Here is a 26,666-nt window from a genome sequence, read left to right on the forward strand (position 1 = left end):
GTAGCCTACAGGTTGGATCCACCCAAAAAATATATAAATAAGCTCCAAAAGGATCAAGAAGATCTCCAACTTAACTGCTTTCCAAGACAAACCTCAGCATTCTTTAAAGCAAAAGAATAAAAATCAGACACTCGATATGTAATACAATGTCCATCCTCCAATCTTAAATCACTAGACATGTGATATCCCCCAGCAATTCAACTCCTAGGTATTTATTTACTCAAATCTAAAGCTAACTGGAGAGTGAAATGAGACTGGAATCCGAAAAAGCAGACTAGGTTCACAATTTCACTTTTTAATGTTTATATGTCTCTCACTATTTGTGCATTTAATATAATTTTTTAAAGATGATACTCCATTTACAGTTTTCACAAAATACTGGATAAATTTCCTGTGCTGTTCAATATATCCTTGAAGTCTATCTTACACTCAATGGTTTATCTACTACTCTCTCACGCCTATATGGCCCCTCTCCTCACAGGTAACCAGTAGTTTGTTCTCTGTATCTGTGAGTCTACTTCTTTTTTGTCATATTCATTAGTTTGTTATTTTTTTTTAGATTCCACATAGAAGTGATATACAGTATTTGTCTTTCTTTTTCTGTCTTTCTCTGTCTGGCTTATTTCACTTAGCACAATGTCCTCTAAGTCCATGACCTCTAAATCCGTGATCTCTGCATGGAGATCAAACCAGTCAATCCTAAAGGAAATCAATCCTAAATATTCACTGGAAGGACTGATGCTGAAGCTGAAGCTCCAATCCTTTAGACACCTGATGTGAAGAGCCGATTCATTAGAAAAGACCCTGATGCTGCGAAAGACTGAAGGCAGGAGAAGAAGGGGACAACAGAGGATGAGATGGCTGGATAGCATCACCAACTCAATGGACATGAGTTTGAGCAAACTCTGGGAAGCCTGGCATGCTGCAGTCCATGGAGTCACAAGATGTCAAACGTGACTGAGCGACTGAACAACAACCTGTTCTAAGTTAGAGCATGGCTCCCCTGGTGGTTCCGTGGTAAAGAATCTGCTTGCAATGCATGAGACATGGGTTTGATGCCTGGGTCAGGAAGTTCCCTGGAGAAGGAAATAGCAACCCACTTCTGTATTCTTGCCTGGGAAATCCCATGGACAGAGGAGCCTGGGAGGTTGCAGTACACAGGGTCATAAAAGAGTGAGACATGACTTAGTGACTAAACAACAGCAAAGATGGAGCAAATGAGAAAAGATAGGCAGTCTGAGAGTTAAGATACTGTCACATAATTTGACAATGCTGAGATACTCTAGAAAAACTCAGGTGATAAACTCATGAGATTCAGAGACGAGAAGCAAGAGACAATAGCATTTCTAAAACTGAGAAGAAAATGATTGACTACTGGCCTCAACTATGCTGCCTCTATTCTTTAAGACTATTATAAACCACTCCAGATCATTTATCCTTTTTTTTTTAAATTCCTAACTCCCCAAATAAATCCAAGAGTAACAGACAACTAGATGGAAAGAGAGGGATGAGGTAGTGTAGTACTGGTGGTTAAATACACAGATTTTGAAGTTAAAACATTTAGGTCTGATCCTGAGTGTGTCATTTACTAGTGTGTGACTCTAGGTGGGTTACTTGGCCTCTCTGCTACAAGTAACTGTCCATAACTACCTCATCTGGTTGCGACAGGGATTAAATGAGTTTGAAAAGTGCTTAGAACAGTGTCTTGAACTGCATTAAGTGTTTACAATGGCACAGATGATAATAATAATACACTCTTAAAACTAAATTTTTTTCATTTAAAAATTTTATACAATTTTTAAAGGTTACTTTCCATTTATAGTTATTAGAAAATATTGGCTGTATTCCCTATGTTGTGCAATACCTCCTTGAGCCTATCTTACATCCTATAAAAACTAAGTATTTCTTTAAAAACTCTCCTCAAATCAGATTTTAAAAGCCTAAGCCATATAATCCTGCAAAGGCTAAAGAAGAAAATATTTTTATTCCCATTTTATAAACAGGTTCTACTAGAAAAACTAAGAAACCTACTAGGCTAAAAAATCCAACTAGAAACTAGTCTAGCACACAAATATTGGATCAGTCAAAAAGTTTGTTTGGGCTTTTCTGTCACATATTTTGGCCAGCCTAATACATAATAGACTGACTAATTTGCTCTGCAAAACTATTCCCATATAAGAGATTTTATTTGATTTTATGTAGCAGTTACTAGAAGTCAGACTCTAAAAAAAGTATACTATCAACTCAAAAGCAAAAAATGTACAACATATAGTATTCTTGCCCGAGAAATCCCATGGACAGAGGAGCCTGCCAGGCTACACTCTATGGGATCACAAAGAGTCGGACACCACTGAGCAACTAACACAGACAGAAAACATGAGACATGAAGTTAAAATCTGGTGAAGGAAAAGTGTACAAATAATAGCAGTTGTCCATATTTCTTTTTCCATCTACTAAGTGCTTATCTAAACATTTAATATGCATGATCTCATTTAATCCTTAAAATAACTGCAACTGCTATCTCATTCTACAGATGAGGAAACTGAGGTTTTAGAGGAATTAACTTGATAGAAGTCATACAGCTGAAAAACAGCAGAACTGACATTTAATTCCAGGTCTATCTGACATCAAAGGCTATAATCCCTTTCATTATTATTCATGCTGCTCTAAGGCAAAACATATTTTATTGAGGCTCACGTACTAAAAAATCTTCATTACAATGAAGATCATCCAAGTCAAAAAATAATAAAATAATGCTCTTTATTTCTCTAACATACACAAACAGCAAAATTCATGCATTGTTGGAATACTACTTAGTAATACAAGGTAAGAAACTTTTTAAAACCTCTGGAAAACAAAAAATGAATCTCAAAATACTATTTCAAAACACTGTAAATATATGTAAATCATGTTGGAGAAATGAAGTAAACTGTATTTTTCACTGTTTCCAGAGATGTCATTTACCTCCCCTGCCCATCTAGAAGAGAATATTAATAATAATAATCACCTATAAGGTGATCCTGTTTATTGCTTTTTATTTACAGGAGCATGTCTAAATTGAGAATTAAAATGGATTACATTTCCTCTTATAAGATTGCTTTTACCTATTTTTGAAATCTTTGAGTTTCTTAACAATTTATATGACTCCTTCATATAAAAAATAGTAAGCCTTGGTCCTATTGACTGCATGATTTTCCCCCAGTTTGCTACTTTTAATGTTTGTCTGTTTTACCATTGTTAATTTTCAGAAATTTAAACTTTCATATAATGAAATCTATTTCTCTTTCACTTCTTATATAACCAATAACATCTGTCTTCCACCATCTAGAAATGTGATAAATAATTCATTTGTACTTTCATCCAGTTTTAATGGCTTGATCGTTTTTAAAAGGTGTCATACTTGAAAATTATGTTTATTTCAAAAGTTCTTTCAATAAAATGTTCTTATTTCAAAAGGCAAACAACAACAGCAACAACAAAACAATATAAAACATACTGAACAGCATAAAGATCAAAAGTCCAAGTTTCCTCAAATTCTTTCGGGATGCATGCTTAATCTATGCATATACTAAAGTATACAGGAAAAAGTACCTATAGCTTACTGACATTTTATCTCTTCTCTTCATAATCTCTTAGCTCATACATCCCCAATAAAGACTAAAGAATGCTAAAACTAGAGTATATTAATAGTAATTCTGAATGTACAAGAAGGGAGATAGTATTGGCTTGACCAAAATGTTCATTTGGGTTTTTCCATAAAACATTATACAGAATATATTCATCCAAGATTTCCAGACCTACTATAGAATTTTTTTATTCAAGTGACAGTACTTTGAAGACCTGGTAATTTCTGAAACAGTGTTTTTGGAAATGCTGGCTCAGCACTTCAGGCAGACCTAAACTGCAACAGTACGCAGATCAAATATTTAAAAAATAAAAGATAATGAACTTACTTGGGATACACTGGTTCATAAAGGTACTTGTCCCCTCTTGTAGATGTTATGTGAAAAAACAAGATGTAGCCATTTGCCGTCTGAAAGATAAATTTTATTTACCATGAATTAAAGGGTAAAGCTATGATGTAACCTTAATTTTATTTAAAGTATTTATTTCAAAGTATTTCCTTCTTTGAAAACATTTTACTCTTAAGAATATTCTTTTGAAGACCTACAGCTAAATTATGCAAGTAAACGAATCACTTTGTTTCAGTATAATCTATCTTGTTTATAAAGTAACTCATGAAAGGGATTTTTAGGTTTCAAAATATTCCATAGGTAATTGAAATTAATTTATAATATGCTGTAGACATTAGTATTCTAAAATAACTATTATTCAGGTAATAGATGGTTAATTTGCAAAATATACAGAATGTTCTGAACTCTGGAATAATATGGCAAAATTTTTCTGAGTTTTTAAAGCAATGACATCACCAAATGCTAATAGTATGATGAAATTCAACATACTTTATACATTTCAAAATCAATAAATCAACCTGATTTATTACAAAATATACTCTTGAGACAGAAGAAAAATAGAGAACCTTCAATTTCAAAAGTTTGAACATCAGCTAATTTTTCTAAGTTAGCAAAATGCTTCAAACTGTATTAAGTAGGCCAGAAAGTAAAATACCATACAATATAACTTATATATGGAATCTAAAATATGACACAAATGAAACTTATTTACAGGACAGAAACAGACTAACAGACACAGAAAACAGCCATGGTTGCCAGGCTTGGAGTTGGACAGACTGGGAATTTATTAAGCAGATACAAATTGTTATAAAAGGAATGGACCAATAACAAGGTCCTATTGTACTGCACAGGGATCTACATTCAATATTCAATATCCTGTGATAAACTATAAAGGAAAAGAATATTAAAAAGACCACGTGTGTGTGTGCATATATATGTATAACTGAATCACTATGCTGCACTGCAATCAACTACACTTCAATTAAAAAATTATAAATTGTACTAAAACAGTGTCATATGATCATGGCAGATATCTACTTGTGAAGTTTAACCAACCATTTTACATTTATATAAATATAAAAAAAACTATATTTAGCTTTTTCTAAACAAACAAATACTTTCAGACATAACAGAATCAAGTGGCAATGTTTTACCCAAACTACTTTATATTCATACTGAATTCTTGGCATTTTAGTGGCAGGACAGCTTTTACCAAAAACAGAACTAAAAAAAAAAATTTTTTTTAATTATTCAAGGTTTCAACTTTCTTTCCAGTACAAGTTTTCTGTTTTTCATATAAAGGAATGCAAGAGGAAATACTCAACTTCTTCAGCAAAGCCGGGTGTTCTGTTTTTAAGCTAAAAACTTAAATATTTCATGATGTTTTCCAAAACTCTAATTCAACATACTAGGACACAGGTAAAATCCTCCAGACAAGATAGTCATTCTAATTCCTCATGTGCAATTTTACATTATTCTAATGTGAAAACTATGAGATCAAAAAGAAAATGGATGCAAATCAAACCATAATGAAATACTGAAAGTTTTACAGATGTCACGACCCCTATATAGATTAGTGGCTGTTTAAAATGTGTAAACTCTACTACCACATGGGCTAGAAAAGTGAAAGAACATAGTACAATACTTAGATAAATAGCATACATACTTTGTCTGGAATATCAGTCACTCAGTGTCAAAAGTTTAACATTTCACAACATCAAATGCTAATAATATACTGAGAATTTTAACAATTGCTTAGAAGACTATAATGCCAGGGAAAATACAGCATCACTTTGCCCCAGCAGTTAGAAACTTTACATAGACAGTATACTAGATGAAATTACAAACATGGCTTGATTTACTATTTTGGTATTCTGTATCAATCATCTCTACTAGGTAAAGTTGGCTTTGCACGTATGTTAAATGCTATATATTTCCAGATATTAATGATATTCATCAGTAATAATTTCATAAACATGCCTGCCTTTGAACAACAGAAGTTTTGGTGGTAAACGACTGTTCTTAAAAAAGAGCATTATGGTGAATCTATACCAAAGCGGTTATTATTATGTTGTGAGACCATAGTTAGACGGTCCTTCTCTTCCTATCCCCAAATACTGCCAAGTGAAGTATATAACTCAATAAGTATATTGCTCAATCTACATGCAACAATTTCAAAACCTTCTTCTAGTATACATAATAAACATAAGTACACCCTCTAAAGCCAGCTTTTCTAAAAAGTTAATGAAAAGACAAAATAAAGACTTCAAACTTCTCTTTCCTGTTATCATCCCTAATCTTAAAATAATTTTTTCTTTCTCCAAGGCATATTATTGGATTATATGGCTTTAACTACAGAGGTCCAGGAAGCAACAGTTAGAATTGGACATGGAACAGACTGGTTCCACATTGGGAAAAGAATACGTCAAGGCTGTATATTGTCAACCTGCTTATTTAACTTATATGTAGAGTACATCATGAGAAACGTGAGGCTGGATGAAGTGCAAGCTGGAATCAAGGTTTCCGGGAGAAATATCAATAACCTCAGATACGCAGATGACACAACTTTTTTTTTTAATTTTTAAAATTAATTTTGTAATTTTAATTGGAGACTAATTACAATATTATAGTGGTTTTTGCCATACACTGACATGAAATCAGACACAGGTGCACATGTGTTCCCCATCCTGAACCCCCCTCCACCTCACTCCCCATCCCATCCCTCAGGGTTATTCCAGTGCATGAGCAATGAGCACCCTGTCTCATGCATCGAACCTGGACAGGTGATCTAATTCACATACAATAATATACATGTTTCAATGCTATTGTTTCAAATCATCCCACCCTCACCTTCTCCCACAGAGTCCAAAAGTCTGTTCTTTACATCTGTGTTTCTCTTGCTGCCTCGCATATGGGGTCATCATTACCATCTTTCTAAATTCCATATATATGCATCAATATACTGTATTGGTCTTTTTCTTTCTGACTTACTTCACTCTGTGTGATAGGCTTCAGTTTCATCCACCTCATTAGAACTGATTCAAATGCATTCTTTTTAATAGCTGAGCAATATTCCATTGTGCATATGTACCACAGCTTTCTTATTCATTTGTCTGCCAATGACATCTAAGTTGCTTCCATGTCTTAGCTATTGTAAACAGTGCTGCAATGAACACTGGGGTACACGTGTCTCTTTCCATTCTGGTTTCCTCAGTGTGTATGCCCAGCAATGGGATTGCTGGGTCATATGGAGGTTCTATTTCCAGTTTTTTACAGAATCTCCTGACTCTTCTCCATAATGGCTGTACTAGTTTGCATTCCCACCAACAGTAGCAGGGTTCCCTTTTCTCTGCACCCTCTCCAGCATTTACTGTTTGGAGACTTTTTGATAGCAGCCATTCTGACTGGCGTGAGATGGTACCTCATTGTGGTTTTGATTTGCATTTCTCTAATAATGAGTGATGTTGAGTATCTTTTCATGTGTTTGTTGACCATCTGTACGTCTTCTTCGGAAAAGTGTCTGCTTAGTTCTTTGGCCCACTTTTTAATTGGGTCATTTATGTTTCTGGAATTGAGCTGCAGGAGCTGCTTGCATATTTTTGAGATTAATTGTCAGCTGCTTCATTTGCTATTAATTTCTCCCATTCTGAAGGCTGTCTTTTCATGTTGCTTATAGTTTCCTTTGTTGTGCAAAAGCTTTTAAGTTTCATTAGGTCCCGTTTGTTTAGTTTTGCTTTTATTTCCATTACTCTGGGAGGTGGGTCATAGAGGATCCTGCTGTGATTTATGTCAGAGTGTTTTGCCTATGTTTTCCTCTAGGAGTTGTAGAGTTTCTGGTCTTAAATTTAGATCTTTAATCCATTTTGAGTTTATTTTTGTGTATGCTGTTAGAAAGTGTTCTAGTTTCATTCTTTTACAAGTGGTTGACCAATTTTCCCAGCACCACTTGTTAAAGAGATTGTCTTTTCTCCATTGTATATTCTTGCCTCCTTCATCAAAGACAAGGTGTCCATAGGTGCATGGATTTATTTCTGGGCTTTCTATTTTGTTCCATTGATCTATATTTCTGTCTTTGTGCCAGTACCATACTGTCTTGATGACTGTGGCTTTGTAGTATAGTCTGAGGTCAGGCAGGTTGATTCCTCCAGTTCCATTCTTCTTTCTCAAGATTGCTTTGGCTATTTGAGGTTTTTTCTATTTCCATACAAATTTCACATACAAAAAATTGTGAAATTATTTGTTCTAGGTCTCTGAAAAACACCACTGGTAGCTTGAACGGGCTTGCAATGAATCTACAGATTGCTTTGGGTAGGATACTCATTTTCACTATATTGATTCTTCCGATCCACGAACATGGTATATTTCTCCATCTATTTGTGTCCTCTTTGATTTCTTTCATCAGTGTTTTACAGTTTTCTATATGTAGATCTTTTGTTTCTTTAGGTAGATTTATTCCTAAGTATTTTATTCTTTTCGTTGCAATGGTGAATGGAACTGTTTCCTTAATTTCTCTTTCTGTTCTCTCATTGTTAGTGTATAGGAATGCAAGGGATTTCTGTGTGTTAATTTTATATCCTGTAACTTTACTATATTCACTGATTAGCTCTAGTAACTTTCTGGTAGAGTCTTTAGGGTTTTCTATGTAGAGGATCATGTCATCTCCAAACAGTGAGAGTTTTACTTTTTCTTTTCCAATCCGGATTTCTTTTATTTCTTTCTCTTCTCCGATTCCTGTGGCCAAAACTTCCAAAACTATGTTGAATAGGAGTGGTGAGAGTGGGCACCCTTGTCTTGTTCCTGATTTTAGGGGAAATGCTTTCAATTTTTCACCATTGAGGATAATGTTTGCTGTGGGTTTATCATATACAGCTTTTATTATGCTGAGGTATGTTCCTTCTATGCCTACTTTCTGGAGGGTTTTTATCATAAATGGATGCTGAATTTTGTCAAAAGCTTTCTCTGTATCTATTGAGATAATCATATGGTTTTCATCTTTCAATTTGCTAATGTGATGCATCACACTGATTGATTTCCAACTACTGAAGAAGCCTTGCATCCCTGGGATAAAGCCCACTTGGTCATGATGTATGATCTTTTTAATATGTTGTTGGATTCTGTTTGCTAGAATTTTGTTAAGGATTTTTGCATCTATGTTCATCAGTGATATCGGCCTGTAATTTTCTTTTTTTTTGTGGCATCTTTGTCTAGTTTTGGTATTAGAATGATGGTGGCCTCATAGAATGAGTTTGGAAGTTTACCTTCCTCTGCAACTTTCTGGAAGAGTTTGAGTAGGATAGGTGTTAGCTCTTCTCTAAATTTTTGGTAGAATTCAGCTGTGCAACCGTCTGGTCCTGGGCTTCTGTTTTTTGGGAAGATTTTTGATCACAGTTTCGATTTCCATGCTTGTGATGGGTCTGTTAATATTTTCTATTTCTTTCTGGTTCAGTTTTGGAAAGTTATAGTTTTCTAAGAATTTGTCCATTTCTTCCAAGTTGTCCATTTTATTGGCATATAGTTGCTGATAGTAGTCTCTTATGATCCTTTGTATTTCTGTGTTGTCTGTTGTGATTTCTCCATTTTCATTTCTAATTTTGTTGATTTGATTCTTTTTTTTCTTGATGAGTCTGGCTAATAGCTTGTCTGTTTTATCTTTTCAAAGAACCAGTTTTTAGCTTTGTTGAGTTTTGCTATGGTCTCCTTTGTTTCTTTTTCATTTATTTCTGCCCTAATTTTTGTGATTTCTTTCCTTCTACTAACCTGGGGTGGTTCTTCTTTTTCTAGTTGCTTTAGATGTAGAGTTAGGTTATTTATTTGATTTTTCTCTTGTTTCTTGAAGTAAGCTTGTATTGCTATGAACCTTCCCCTTGGCACCGCTTTTACTGAATCCCATTGGTTTTGGATTATTGTGTTTTCATTTTCATTCATTTCTATGCATATTTTGGTTTCTTTTTTGATTTCTTCTGTGATTTGTTGGTTATTCAGAAGCAAATGACACCACTCTTATGGCAGAAAGTGAAAAAGAACTAGAGTCTCTTGATGAAAGTCAAAGAGGAGAGTGAAAAAGTCGGCTTAAAACTCAACATTCAAAAAACTAAGATCATGGCATCTGGTCCCATCACTTCGTGGCAAATAGAGGAGGAAACAATGGAAACAGTGACTGACTTTATTTTTTTGTGTTCCCAAATCACTGCAGATGGTGACTGCAGCCATGAAACTAAAAGATGCTTGCTCCTTGGAAGAAAAGTTATGGCCAACTGGACAGCATATTAAAAAGCAGAGACATTACTTTGCCAACAAAGGTCCATCTAGTCAAAGCTATGGTTTTTACAGTAGTCATGTATGGATGTGAGTTGGACCATAAAGAAAGTTGAGTGCCGAAGAAATGATGCCTTTGAACTGTGGTTTTGGAGAAGACTCTTGAGAGTCCCTTGGACTGCAAAGAGATCCAACCAGTCCATCTTAAAGGAAATCAGTCCTGAATATTCATTGGAAGGACTGATGCTGAAGCTGAAACTACTATATTTTGGCCACTTGTTGCAAAGAACCGACTCACTTGAAAAGACCCTGATGCTGGAAATGACTGAAGACAGGAGATGAAGGGGAGGACAGAAGATGAGATGGTTGGATGGCATCACCGACTCATGAGTTTGAGTAACCTCTGGTAGTTGGTGATGGACAGGGAGGCCTGGCATGCTGCACTCCATGGGGTCACAAAGAGTTCTACATGACTGAGCTACTGAACCAAACAGAGGTCCAATGATCTGCAGGCAATTTATATGACATTCTTTATGTTCATGTCTTTTCTATATCCATGCATTAGGGCCATAAGATCATAAGGATAAACAGTATTAAGAGGATGAAAGAAGGAAATCATTACTTAAATAAAGCATAGAAGAAACACACTTGTCTCCATTAATGCCACATAGAAGAAAAAGAACTACAAACAATAACATAAAAGATATCAACAAGGCAATAAACATTCAGAGAAGCATGGATATTAGGCTTCATTTTTTTTTAATTGCAAATCTAGTAATAGACATTTTAAAAAATCATGCAAATTACCTCACTTAATTTCACATTTTAAAAAGAAGAGACTGAATTCTCTGGTTGTGGTAGTTGATATGGTTATCATTAGTATTAATTGCCTGTTTCTATTCTGCTGTGTTTGGGCATTTGGGAAGTTTCACTAGCCACTCCAAATTAAATGTGTTTTTAAATTATTTTATGATTGATGAGTGATATATATAATAGAAATAGTAACATTCTGTAAACAGGAAGAATTTAAATCTAACTGTGAACTAGTACAATACTGTAAAGCAATTATCCTCCAATTAAAATAAAACTAACTGAATAATTAGACAAATCAACAGCTACATATAACTAATGCTTAACCTGTGGGCAACATTGCAATACTTTCCTCTACCAACCAAATGCTTTTATTACACATGAATTCACCAGATACTTCAGAATTTCGAGTCACAGGGCATTTCTTCCTTTGCATATACCATTTTTACCATCAGGGATAGAACAGATTTATGCATCTGGCTCCAATGACTTGAATCATGGAATCATAAGGATTTCTATAATAATTTAAGAGATATGGATTTGATGATTTAGAGCTTTATCGTTTATCCCAACATATGGTCATATTAGGTTTCAAATATGGCTGACAGAAAAACATTTTTAAATTCTTTACACTGATTCATAAATGGTGTTTTCTGTTTTTAGCTATATTTCTTTATTATACATGTTGAAGTATATAAAATTCATACCTCTAAGAGAATGATTTAACATTTTGAATACTTTCACACTTTGCACATACACATGTATATATTTAAATGAAAAATAACAAAAAGTTGTAAATAGCACATTCTCTCAAAGACAGGTAATGAATATCTTTTGATACAAATAGTCATCACATCATTATTCCTAGTTCTATAACATTGTTTTACACCACAGCACTTGAAGACTTCTGGTTCTAACCAAGATGGATTAAGCTGAAGACAGTTTATGCTCCCATCTGAAATAAACAACCCAGAACCAAGCAAAATATACGAAACAATGGCTTCAAAACACTGACATCAGCAGTAAAAGGCCAGTGATCCCTGAGAGATGGGAAACTGAGCTGAGTTCTATTGTTTCAGCTTACTCTCTTGAGAGTTCTCAGGTCACAGCACTGAGAAGGGGAATGGAGACAAAGCCTAGGAGACTCCCTGTGTTGAGAAGATGACGCTGAGAGTTCAGGAAGAACAGGCACTTACAATTTGTATAACAGAGTACTACCAGAGACAAGAGAGTTCTATGGAGAAACAATCAAAGAGCACCAATAACCATATGCACGTGAAGACACTACCAATGCAGAAGAAAACCAAAAGGATCAGAAAAGGGAGCAGTGTGTGGTGCTCCAACAGTCCTGAAAACAGTCCCTGTCCCATCACCAAGAATGAGAAAACTCATAATGCACATGGCATTGATTAGTTGCTCATAACAGTGTTTTCAGGTATGGCTGTGGTAAATCTTAGAAAGGTATTATCTCAGTAGTAGGGAATAATTAGCTCTAGATTGAGTATTGTTCCAAAACTGCAATACAAACCCACAAAACAAAATATGAACACACCAAACTGCCTCCAAGTAACATAAGTACTTCCCAGAATAAAGCTAAAGATTTATAGGACCACAAAAATATCCAGCAAACAACAAAGTAAAACCATAATGCCTGGCATCCAATTAAAGATTACCACACATGTAGACAGGCAGAAAAACACAAGACACACAGTAAGAAGAAAAATCAACCAATCAAAAATGATCCAGAATTCAATCTGTTAGAATTAGCACAAAAGGACACTGAAAACAGTTATAACTGTGTTTGATATGTTCAAAGGCTAGGCAACAGAGAAAACCCAAACCAAACTCTAGGGATAAAAAAATCTAAACTATTTGAGATAAAAATACACTAAAAGGAATTAATGGCAGATTAGACATTAAAAAGTTTACTGGTCATGAAAGCATAGCAATAAAGATTACCCTTAATGAAACACACACAAAAAGAATAAAACTGATAGAGTATCAGTAGATTGTGGCCTAACATACACATAGACAGAGTTCCCAAAGGAGAGAGGTGAGAGGGGGAAAAAAAAAAGTTGCATTAAATTTAATACAAATTTCATTTGTTTCACTTAAACTTCTTTAAAAGATAACTGACTTTTAAAACAAGAACAGCAGAAATGCAGGCTGGGGTCTTACCATATATTAAAAATAAAATGTGTATAATATATGTTCCTTGACCCCAAAAGAATTAAACTAGAAATTGATGACAGAAGCTTGCTGAAGAACTCTCAAATATATATGCTTCTAAGTAATTCACAAAAGAAGAAATCAAGACAGAAATTTAGAAGAACACAGGAATTAGTGGGGCATTATTACAGCAATGCTTAAGGGAAACTTTATAGATTCAAATGCCTGTATTAGAAAAAAAGAAAAATGCCATATCAGTGACCCTGGATTCTACTTTAAACTAGAAACAGATGAGCAATGAAACCAAAAGTAAGCAATTTTTTAAAATAAAGAAAATAATACAGATCAGCATGGAAATCAGTGAAACAGAAAAGAAAATTAAACTAATATCTGGGTTTTATTTTTTAAAAAAGATCATTAAAATCTTCTATACTTCTAGTCATAGTGTCCAGGAGAAAAAGAAACAGGATAAGCACTATAAGAAATGAGAGAGATCTGACATCACTAGATAGTTTACACATATTTAAAAATAACAAGTGAGTACTGTGTGAATTTTATGACAGTAAATTTACAACTTGGATGAAACAGATAGATTCCATGAAAGACATAAACTATCAAAACTTGCTTGTATCTACTAAAGAAATTAAATCCTTTCCTCAAAACAAAACTCTAGGCCCAGATGCTATCACTGGTGAATTCTACCAAATATTTAGAAAAGAGATAATATCGATTCAACACAAACTCATCTAAAAAACCAAAAAGGATGGAAAATTTTGATCTCATTTTATCAGATCAGCATACCGTCACACCAAAACAAGACAGAGACATTTTGAGGAAAAGAAAGTACAAACCAATATCCTTTATTAACACAGATGTAAAATTTCTAAACAAAGTTTTAGCAAATTAAATCTAACAATGTATTGTCAGAATAATAGATCATGTTTACTCAGGAATACAAGGTTGGTTTAACATCCAAAAATCAATAAGTGTAATTTACAATATTAACAAACTAAAAAAGAAAAATTGTATGACAATCTCAATAAATGCAGAAAAGGCATCAAACAAAATTCAATATAACACTACTAATTAACAATTATCAGCAAATTAACAAGAGAGGGTTAAAAATACCTATAACATTATTCTTAATACTAAAAGATAAACACTTTCCTATTCAAAATTGTACTGGAGAGTCTTACCAATAAAATCAGTAAAGAAAAAGGAATAAAAAGTATCCAGATTGATATCATAGTCTTTTGAGAAAATATGATGAGATCTACAAAAAAAGTAGTAGAATAAGTGAGTTTAGCATGGTTGTAAGATACAAGATCAGTAGAAAAATCAACTGCATTTCTATATATTAGATACGAACAATTAGAAAATTAAAGTTTCCAAAAAAACATCAAAAAATATAAAATACTTTGGGATAAATCTGGCAAAAGATGTGAAATACTTGTACACTAATAACAAAACATTGATGAAGTTAAAAATATCTAAATAAGAGATATAACTTGTTTACAGGTCAGAAGATTCAAGACTGAAAAGATGACAACTCTCCTCAAATGGATTCACAGATCCAATGCAATTCCAACCAAAAGTCCAGCAGTCATATTCATAGAAACCAACTAGGTGATTCTACAATTCATATGGAAACAAAAGGTCCTACAACAGTGAAAGCAACTTTGAAAAGAAAGTAACACTATATGATTTCAAAAATAATTACAGAGCTAGAGTAATCAAAATAATACTGTATTAACATAAAGACGGACAAACACTTCATGGAACTGAAGAGAATGAAGGCAAAACCCCACATACACAAGGACAACTGATTTATGACAAAGATGCAAAAGAAATGCAGTGTAGAAAGGATAACGTTTTCAACAGACTGTGCTGAACAACTGAGTATCAACAGGCAAATAATTAACTATGAACCATACCCTGCACCATATACAAAAGTTAATTCAACATATAGCACAGACCTAAATATAAAACCTAAATCAGTAAGACTTTTAAAAGAGACCACAGGTATAAGATATGACACATTTAAAAAAAAAAAGAATGAAGTGGACTTCATCAAAATTAAGTACTTCATTGGAAAACCACTGTTAAGAGAATGAAAAGACAAGTAACATACTAGGTGAAATTCTTTGTAAAAGCATATGTGTAATAAAGGACTTTTATCCAAAATATACTAAGAAGTCTAAAAACTCAAAAAGCAAGCAAAGAATAAAGAAATAAAATGGGTAAATGGCAAATAAACAAATGAAAAGATGTTCAACATCATTACAGAAATGTAAATTATAACGATAATTGGATACCACCACCCACCCATCAGAATAACTAAACTTAAAAGGCATACCATAAACTGGCAAAGAGGAGTGAAAACTGTACACTGCTGGCCGGGATGTAAACTGGTACAATTACTCTGTAAAAAGTTTAGCATTTCCTTAAAAAGTTAAACATAAGGTTCCTATCTTTTGATCTAGCTGTTCCATTCATAGTTATTTACTCAAGAAAAAAGGAGATGTATATCCACATAAAGATTTGTACTGGAATGATCACAACGTTTTACTTGAAATAGACAAGAACTGTAAACGACTCAAATGCTCACCAACAGATAAATGGATAAACCAATTGTGTTATATCCATGAGATGGAATACTACTCAGCACGAACTACTGATTCATGACAACATGCTTGAATCTCAAAATAACTGTGCTCAAATTACATCATGTCAATGTATGACAAAACCCACTGCAATGTTGTGAAGTAATTAGCCTCCAACTAATAAAAATAAATGAAAAAAAAAATAAAATAAATAAAATAAAATAAATTGAACATCCAACATCAGCAGAGGTTGTTCTGAGCCACCATTTTGAAGTTAGATATTAAATGTGAAAAATAACAACTCTAACAAAAACAGTATAATTTAAGGATGTATATAATTTAAGGGAATATAAATAGTATAATTTAAGGACACCAAGTTATAGAAATAGCAAAATTCAAAGACATCCAGGAGAAGAGCAGAGTAATCACTTCAAAACAGTGTTTGGTCAAAACAAGATGAAAAGGAAAGAAAAGAGAGATGAATGAGTACTATGTAGAACACTATATTCCTCTACAACTTGCTATAGTCCACTCTTTGCTTTCGGCTGTTGTTTGGTGACTCAACATGTTAGCAAGAGGGGGAAAAAGCTCGACAACAAAACAACAGGAATTCTAAGTTAAACTGATGTTTTTCCCTTATTCAAAAAACAGTTATATTCTAATACATGTTACAGTAATTCTCATGTTGGGGCAGAACAATGTACACTTCCCTTTATCTAAGTGTGAAACAGAATATCAAGGGTAACAAGGAGAAACAGAGTTGGAATGGCAGGTTGAGGCCAGATCACAAGATGCCCTGAATATCAGACTAAGAGGTTTAGAACACATTTTGGACACAAGGAGAAGTCACCAAATGGTTTGAAAGTAAGAATAAGGGCTGTGATTTAGAAACAGCTCAGAGTCGGACACAACTGAGCAACTGAACTGAACTGAACTGATGCATAATTTAGGGGCATGTCAAGTAGACAAAAAAAAAAAAAATAGCTGAAAGTTTTGAGTTCTAGGCATTCTACAAAATATACTAAAGGCTTGTGTTAAGGTAATGCCAATGAGAATAAAGAGGATGTCAATACACTAGAGTCAGGAATTAGCAAAATACTGATGACTGGAAGACAATGCAGAATCAAGAGATTCCAGGTTTTTTCCTATTATAAGCAAAGCCTAAATAAAAGTATTAATGCATATGCCTAATACATTGGTGCTACTTGCCATATAGAATACTAGGAATGAGACAGCACTTAAAATTCATTTTAATGTTCCTTGAGCACATATATATATAGTAACTGTCTGAAATTGAGGAAAACTGGAGGGATATTTATGGCCTAGTATCATATCTACTAAAATGATATTCTACTTTTGATATTCAGAGAAAACACTCTCCTAAATACTATGGGCCAATTCTTAAAATGATAAAGGATTTTCTTTTCTCACGCTTAAAAAATAGTGTCAGTGAGATTTCTTTCTTATCAAGGTACAACTTGATAAGGAGGTGACTGTGGTTCTGTTGATGATACAGTAATAGAATTTTTAATATAAATGACATGCCAGAGCACACAATGACTATTCTTGGGGATTGGGGGAAAGGCCATAAAAATTGCTTTGAATTTGTCTTAAAGTGCAGAGAAAGACTGATGCTGTATTGCCCTACAGGTCATACAACTGTATATGCTTCTCACATAGTCTATCGATGTTTTTGTAAAAGCAAATTGCAAAATATCAAATAGATTCAGTTTTATTCCATAATAGCTAGTAGCATTAAACAACCATGCTAACAGTGAAAGGCAGTAAAGCAAAATTATTAAGACTTTCAAATTCTAGAACCAGGCTTCATCAGCAGTGTGATCCGGTTCCAAATAGGAAAAGGAGTACATCAAGGCTGTATATTGTCACCCTGCTTATTTAACTTATATGCAGAGTATATCATGAGAAACGCTGGGCTGGAAGAAGCACAAGCTGGAATCAAGATTGTCAGGTGAAATATCAATAACTTCAGATATGCAGATGACACCACCCTTATGGCAGAAAGTGAAGAAGAACTAAAGAGTCTCTGGATGAAAGTGAAAGAGGAGAGTGAAAAAGCTGGCTTAAAGCTCAACATTCAGAAAACTAAGATCATGGCATCCGGTCCCATACTTCATGGCAAATAGATGGGGAACCAGTGGAAACAGTGTCAGACTTTATTTTTGGGGGCTCCAAAATCACTGCAGATGGTGACTGCAGCCATGAAATTAAAAGACACTTACCCCTTGGAAGGAAAGTTATGATCTACCTAGACAGCATATTAAAAAGCAGAGACATTACTTTGCCAACAAAGGTCCGTCTAGTCAAGGCTATGGTTTTTCCAGTGGTCATGTATGAATGTGAGAGTTGGACTATAAAGAAAGCTGAGTGCCGAAGAACTGATGCTTTTGAACTGTGGTGTTGGAAAAGACTTGAGAGTCCCTTGGGCTGCAAGGAGATCTAACCAGTCCATCCTAAAGGAGATCAGTCCTGGGTGTTCATTGCAAGGACTGATATTGAAGCTGAAACTCCAATATTCTGGCCACCTGATGCAAAGAGCTGACTCATTTGAAAAGACCCTGATGCTGCGATAGACTGAGGGCAGGAGAAGGGGATGACAGAGGATAAAAATGGTTGGATGGCATCACTGACTCAACGGACATGGGTTCGGGTAGACTCCGGGAGTTGGTGATGGACAGGGAGGTCTGACGTGCTGCAGTTCACAGGGTCGCAAAGAGTCCAACACGGCTGAACTGAACTGAGTGTGATCTAAGGTACACAGTATTGATGTAATCTGGGGCAGGTGCTTTAACCTGTCTACCACAGCTCAACTGTATGGTGGAAGTAACAAAATTACCTATCATCAGAGGGTTGTTACAAAGAATAATTTTAATACACATAGGCACTTAAATAGTGCCTAGCACATAGCAGACACCAAAAAAGTTAACCATCATAATAATTCAATTTTTTAATAAGTAGTTAATTCACAATCAATGGATTCCTACATGAGGCTAAGAAAATGTAAATTACATTTCAGACAAATGACCATCAAAACTATAAAGCTCCAAAATTCAATTAAACTTCAAATTATCTAGAAAGTTCACTTATACACATGGCATGGCAATATACAATTTTTAAGATTATTTTTATGTGTCCTTTGATTTAGTACCAATGACTGCAAAGAAGAGTGATTGCTCTGTATTGTGTGTGATTAGTTATGTTCAACTCCTTGTGACCCTGTGGAGGCTGCGCCAGGCTCCACTGTCCATGGAATTTTCCAGGCAAGCATAATTCCTGCTTCAAGTGATTGCCTCACTGAACAGATAATACAAAAATACCAGTGACCTTACTAAACTATTATCAAATAACTAATAGTTCTCCATCTGTATTATTATATATTATTGTACATTATAATATAAAAAATGAAGATAAAATATAACCTCTTTTGCAGGCAGAGGCAAATAAAAGTTGAACAATGGGATGAAATGGTTTACTTTAAGTTAGCTTCTACTAAGATGGAAAGACTGAACCCACATTCCTAACTTTCTTCTTTTCTCAGATGCTACTGTTCTTACTCGTTAAACGGTGCCTGACTCTCTTGCCACCCCATGGACTGTGGCCTGCCAGGCTCCTCCGTCCATGGAATTTCCTAGGCAAGAATACTGGAGTGGGTTGGATCTTCCCAACTCAGGGATCAAACCTGCATTTCCTGCGTCTCCTACATTGCAGGCAGACACCTTACCTGCTGAGCCATCTGGGAATACAACACAGTTATCAAAAAGCATGCTGTGACTGCTCCCAGAAGTAAATGCTGACAGGGCTTGCTCCTTGGAAGGAAAGCTATGAGAAATCTAGACAGCGTAACAAAAAGCAGACACATTACTTTGGTGACAAAGGTCTGTATAGTCAAAGCTATGGTTTTTCCAGTAGTCATGCACAAATGGGAGAGTTGGACCATAAAGAAAGTTGAATGCCAAAGAATTAATGCTTTCAAACTGTGGTACTGAAGAAGACTCCTCACAGTCCCTTGAACAGAAAGGAGATGAAACCAGTCAATCCTAAAGGAAATCAACCCTGAATATTCATTGGGAAGGACGGATGCTGAAGCTGAAGCTCCAATATTTTGGCCACCTGATGTGAAGAGCTTTACTCACTGGAAAAGACCCTGGTGCTGGGAAAGACCAAGTACAAGAGAAGAGGGCAACAGAGAATGAGATGGTTAGATGGCATCATCACTCAATGGACATGAGTTTGAGCAAACTCTGGGAGATAGCACGGCATGCTGCAGTCCATGGGGTTGCAGAGTCAGACTCAACTTAGGTTGCTTTCCTGTCTTTGTTGTTGTTCAGTTGCTAAGGGTCCATCGACAGATGAATGAATAAGAGATGTACATGCAGTGGAATATTACTCAGCCATAGAAAGAATGAAATAATGCCCATTTACAGCAACATGGACGGACTCAGAGATTATCATAAGGAAAGTAAGTCAGATATACAAAGACAAATATTATGTGATACCACTTACATATGGAATCTAAAATATGATACAAATGAACTTATTCACAAAACAGAAACAGACTCACAGACATAAAAAACAAATTTATGGTTACTAAAGGGGAAAGGAGGTGTAGGAAGGATAAATTAGGAATTTGGGATTAGCGGAAACAGACAACTAAATATATAATAAATAACCAAAGTCCTACTATACAGCACAGGGAACTATATTTAATATCCTGTAACAAACCACAAAGGAAAAGGATGTAAACAGATATATATATAACACTGAATCACTTTGCTGTACAACAGAAACTAACACAACATTGTAAATTAACTATATTTCAATTAAAAATAAACGTAGTGTTCCCTATGATCAAAATTGATTCCTCAAAGTTTCCTCAATGCTAATCTGTAATTTTACAAATTTCATGTGAAAATGTCTTTTCAGACCCATACTGCCAAATACTGATATCAATCCATGAGCATGATTTTAATTGAATACATTCATCACTTGATAGGCAATTATAAAGTCTATTAGATTTCTTCTATGTTTGCATGTTGACAAGTCATTACATTGTAATCACTTCCAATTGAAGGTTAGGTGGAAGCACTCCTCATTTGTATAATTAATAAGTTCTGAAATACGGAAATTTCTTCCACAACAGCATCAAAGTTAAAAACAATACTATCAGGACCATGGTTTGAGTTCAGAAAAAATATCCGTTGCTAATTTTTCTTAGAGATTTCACTTCTTGCTAACTTTTGACAGCATTGGAAGTATAAAAAGCAGCCTGACATTACTTTTAATTCAAACATTAGTTGTCATCAAAATGGCTTAACCACATATAAATTTCTGACTGCTAAGTCATTGAAAGGCTTTGGGTTTGGGCAAGTCAGAATATTCAGCTTCTAACAAAAAATATAACCATCTGTTTTATAATGCTTACACCAGGATTAGTTCTGTAAATTTGTCCAACTAAAGCCTTTTTCTGCTCCATGTTTTCACCACCATCAATTAAAACACGTTAGCAGATTCTTCTTCATGTTATACTGAATTAGTGCTTTCTCAACCTTTTTGAAAATTTTTTCACCTGTTGTTTCACACATGCTATTCATGGGGAATAATTCATAATCATTTCACACTCTGCCTTAACTATTCAAATAAACAACTGAGCAGAATTAACATCTGTCAATTCATCACAAGAACCAAGCAAACTTACTTTGATTGCACCTTCATTTTAATTTTTTATGTTTGTGAAAAAAATTCTGATGTGATAAGACAGTCTATTTTAAATTTTCTAACTTTTCCTGACTACTAATTTCAGTTAGTTGAGAATACTATGATGAGTACTTAGCTGGGTAATGTCAACTTATAATGTATTCTTTTCACATCATTATAGTCATTCTAAAATAAACAATATGTTGCCATCTAATTCTATAATAAAATAATGCACACTCCCATGTGCTTTAAAAGTATGACATTAAAAATTTATTTTTCTCTTCTTTCATTCTGATACGATTTCATTCCTTATGCACTAGTAATAAAAATAAAATGAAATGTCACAGTATAGCAATATGCATGGTACTTGAAACACAAAATTTATAAATGCTTCACTATAATTTATAGTACACTGAGCGGAAGAGTGATGAGATGAAGCACCATATATGGTCACTGTCGGGATTACTCAACTCAGATGCTGTCACTTGAAAGCATCCATAAACAACATGTAAATAAATAGGCATTTTCAAGGAAATGTTATTTATGGATAGTAAAATTTAAATTTTAAATAATTTTCAACTGTCAAAAGTATTCTTCCTCTTTGATTGTTTTCAATCATTTAAATATGTAAAACTATTCTTAGTTTATAGTCCACATACCAACAGGAAGCAGCTAGTAGATATGATACTGCAAAACCTTTCTATAGGAACTGAGTAACTACTCAGTACTTTTTATTTTTATGGAGGCATTTTCGGATGATTTACCCAGTCAGTATTATACAGCATGAACAGGAAAAGGACTGAAAGCAGAGAGATAAATTAGTGTAGTAGTTGAAAGGACAGTAAACGGAATCTAAGTACCTCATTTTAAAGTCCTCTCTAATATATACTATCTGTGTAACTGTGGATAAAATTTAATTTCTCAAACCCTCAATACACTAATCTACTAGAAAGGGCAATTGTATTTTCTTTGAAGTGTTCATTTAAAGATTGAAAGAGATGATGCACATAATCTGATTTTAACAACACTTACATAGAAGGTGCTCAATAAATGTTAACAATGCTAATTCAAATTAACATTGCTAATTCAAATTAGGTGATGATGAAAACCCAAGAGATGACAATGAAAAAATAGAATTTGGAAAGGTAAGATCAACCAGATCTAAGCACATTAATGGACCAGAGAAGAGATGCAGAAATAAATTCAAATGGATATGAGAATGTTGTATGACACAAACACAAAATTTATCATTTCTGTGACACATCCTTGGGAATAAAGGGAAGGATTCATAATATAAATTTGAGAATACCATGTGAATATAGATGAAAGCTTATAAAATCTGGATTAGACTTTAAGGAAAGTGAGAGGAATAAAAAGAAAAGGAGGTAGGCACCATTTAGGGATGGGAAGAAGTAGAAGAATCAAGAAAGAAGATACAGTAGGAGGAGTAACCTAAATAGAACAACTGCTATCACAGACAGTAATACTAAAGGGTGTGAAAGAGTGAAAAGATTTATCCAAGAAAACCCAATTTAGATGCAATGTAATGATTTCATAAGAAAACACCATTAAAATCTACTTACTGACACAGCTATCATGGTACTATCTGGCCTCCATTCAGCTTGCTTGTAGGACCCAAACTGAGTAGACGATTTTGCAGGTTCCTTGTAGGTTACAATTAATACACTGGGCTAGAAGAAAAAAGGTGTATTTTATTAATGTCTCATAGTAAGTAAATCTAAGATAACATCATGAAGTACTGACAGTATTTTAATAATTTTAGAAGTATAACGAAAGATAACAAAACCTTTTCTAACTCAACATTAAAAAACCAAGATCATGGCATGCAGTCCCATCACTTCATGGCAAATAGAAGGGGAAAAAGTGGAAGCACTGACAGACTTTATTTTCCTGGGCTCCAAAACCACTGCAAATGGGTTCAGCCATAAAATTAAAAAATGCTTCCTCCTTGGAAGGAAAAAGCTATGACAAAACTAGACAGTGTATTAAAAAGCAGAGACATCACTGTGCCAACAAAGGTCCATATAATCAGAGCTATGTTTTTTCCAGTAGTCATGTATGGATGGGAGAGTTGGACCATAAAGAAGGCTGAGGGCTGAAGAATTGATGCTTTTGAATTGTGGTGCTGGAGAAGACCCTTGAGAGTCACTTGGACTGCAAGGAGATAAAACCAGTCAATCCTAAAGGAAATCAACCCTTAACTCGTTGGAAGGACTGATGCTGAAGCTCCAAAACTTTGGCCACCTAATTCAAAGAGTCAACTCACCGGAAAAGACTCTCATTGTGGGAAAGATTGAGGGCAGGGGAGAAAGGGGTGGCAGAGGATGAGATGGCTGGATGGCCTCACCAACTCAATGGACAAGAATATGAGCAAACTCTGGGAGATAGTAAAGGACAGAGAAGCCTGGAGTGCTACAGTCCATGGGGTTGCAAAGAGTTAGACACAACTTAGCAACTGAACAACAATATTAATTCATAAGTTTAAGCAAATCATATAAAAAGAACCATAAATAAAAACAATCTAAATAAGCCTATATCTACTAAAGAAACTGAACTTATAATTAATAAGGTTCAAAGACAGAAAGGACCAGACCAGATGGGTTCACTGATGGATTCTACCAAACACTTAAGAAAAAAATTATACAAATTTTCTACAATCTCTTTCAGAAGATAAAAACAGAGAATACTAACTCATTCCTTGAGGCCAGTATCACCCCAATACTAAAACCGGAAAAGGCATTATAAGAAAATGACAAACCAGTATCTCTCATGTACACAGATGCAAAAATTCTGAACACAATATTAGCAAATCAAATCCAACAATGTATAAGAGAATTATATACCATAGTCAAACAGGATTTACTACAGGTCTTCAAGATTGGTACATGTGAAAACTAATATAATCAACCATCAAATCAACAGGCTAAAGGAATCAACAGATGTAGAAAAAGAATTTGACAAAATTCAACACCATTCAGGACAAAAATTCTCAGCAAACTAGGAACAGAGGGGAACTTCTTCAAACTGACAAAGAAGATCTATAAAAGCCTATAGCTAACAGCATACTCATTGGAAAAAACTAGTTTTCCTGATAAGATCAGGTAGGTACACCCTTCTTTTTCAAAATCATACTGAGCTAATGCAATACACAAGAAAAGGAAATAAAAGATACACAGATTGAGAAGAAAAATTCAACTTGTTCTTAGATGATATGGCTGTGCATACAGAAAATCAGAATGAATGAACAAAAAAACTTGTGAAAATAATAAGTGATTACAGCAGGGTTGCAGGATAAAGTGTTAATAAATAAAAATCAATTGCTTTTCTATACACTAGCAATGAATAAGTGGAAGTTTCAACAAAAAATACTTAGGTACAAATTCAAAATATGTGTAAGACCTATGTGAAGAAATCTACAAAGTTTCAATGAACAAAAGAAAAATCTTCAATTCTTCCCAACTTGATCTACAGATTCAACACAATCCCAATCAAAATCACAGCAACTTATTTTATAGATACTGACCAACTGGTTCTAAAGTTTACATGGAGAGGCAAAATATCCAGAACACCCAATTCAATATTAAAAGAAACAAAGTAAATTGAAAGACTGACACCAAACTTCAAGACTTACTATAAAGACAAAGAAATGAAGACAATGTGGTATTAGCAAAAGAGTAGAAAACAGGTCAATGCAACAGAATAGAGAGCCCAGAAACAGACACACAAAAATACAGTCAACTAACCTCTGACAAAGGAGCAAAGGCAACAGAATGGAGAAGAGATGGTCTTCTCAACAAATGATGCTGGAACAACTGGACATCCAATTTCTGGCACTAAAAAAAAGCTCCACAAGGTCATCTGGTACTTTCTCTGCCTTTGCTCTAGAATCAGCAACTTTTTCAGAGATTCCTGACTCTTTTAATTAAAAACAGTATTTAGAAAACAAGACCTGAAAACAAGATGCTTACTGCTAGTGGGATGTGATTACCTTTAGATTTTCTCAGAAAATACAGTGGGAAATATATGAACCTATACTAACCCACATAGGCCCACATATCTATAAATACTTCTAATATATGCAAATGCTTATAAACAGAAACATTTGTGACAATAATCAAGTACACTGTGCTTCATTCTAGACTTCACCCTTACTTCGAACTTTCTTCTGACAGTGAGTGCTTGGCTATCATTTCATACAACTAATTTAATTCTCTGTTCTATATAAGTATACAGTATTTTGGAACTGCTAAATATATTCCCATAAAAAAACAATTTTACCAAATAGAATACAGTTGTTATGGATAACTTCCTTTAATTTAGCTTGAGAATAACCAGTTACAACACCACTTTCCAAAGCTACATAAGTCATTCCTTCAGAAGTTTTTTTTAATCTCTAAAAGTGAAATACAGAAGTTTCTAAGACACTGACAAAGCTCTGAACACATTAAAACTGCTAGTCATTAGTATTTGCACTTCAAATATCAATTAAAAGTTAAAAACAAATACCTTGGCGAGAAATGACATTAGCAAAATGTCAGAATAAGTACTTCTGGATTCTCTCCTCAACCCCTAACAATTCACAGACAGATCCCCTTTTGCGAGGAATACAGAAACGAATTGAAAAGCACCTGAATGCTAGATGAATGAGAGAGAAGGGTCATTGAAACTGGTAGGGAAACTCAGGACACCTTCTCACCAGAATTCCTACCACCAACACTGTGTCATACAATCAGGATGAAACCCTCCAGCCCACAGCTAATCCCTACAAAAGAAAAGGAGTGGTCTGTGTGTCCAATGCCCCAACCTTTCCATGGGGGGAGGACAGGCTTCTATCGTGTCAGTCCTGCATAAGATACTGTCAAGACTGGCATAATCAAGCTACCTAGGAGAGGACAGAGACAGTGGCGTGGAACAGTAGTCACTGTCACTGTTCTCTACTGCTCAGCACAAGGTTAGCAGAGAAGAAAATTCTAGTTCTCAGCTTCCCCTGAAGAAAGAAAGAGTTGGTCCACATGTCCAAAACCTCAACATTATGCGGTCTACTCAAACGAATGGGTTCTGTCTTACCTGTCTCAGAGTGCTGACAGGACCTGGAAATGTCTAACTGTCTGGGGGCTAG

At 34.6% G+C, this 26,666-nt stretch overlaps 1 protein-coding gene across 4 annotated transcripts in view; it reads right to left on the minus strand.

Moving 5' to 3' along the window:
- The window catches only part of RIC1 (RIC1 homolog, RAB6A GEF complex partner 1), a 144,682-nt gene that overhangs the window by 79,779 nt on the left and 38,237 nt on the right, over positions 1 to 26,666 (minus strand). For 3 of the 4 annotated variants that reach the window (XM_065908324.1, XM_065908325.1, XM_065908323.1), the window contains exons 2-3: positions 23,110 to 23,217; positions 3,954 to 4,033 (exon numbers count right to left, since the gene is read on the minus strand). In XM_065908324.1, coding sequence (XP_065764396.1) covers positions 3,954 to 4,033; positions 23,110 to 23,217 — 188 coding nt within the window. Of the gene's footprint in view, positions 1 to 3,953; positions 4,034 to 23,109; positions 23,218 to 26,666 lie in introns of those variants that run through there. The other variant, XM_065908326.1, reaches the window with a different exon arrangement.

Source organism: Muntiacus reevesi, chromosome 17, assembly GCF_963930625.1.
Source record: "Muntiacus reevesi chromosome 17, mMunRee1.1, whole genome shotgun sequence".
NCBI lineage: Eukaryota > Metazoa > Chordata > Mammalia > Artiodactyla > Cervidae > Muntiacus > Muntiacus reevesi.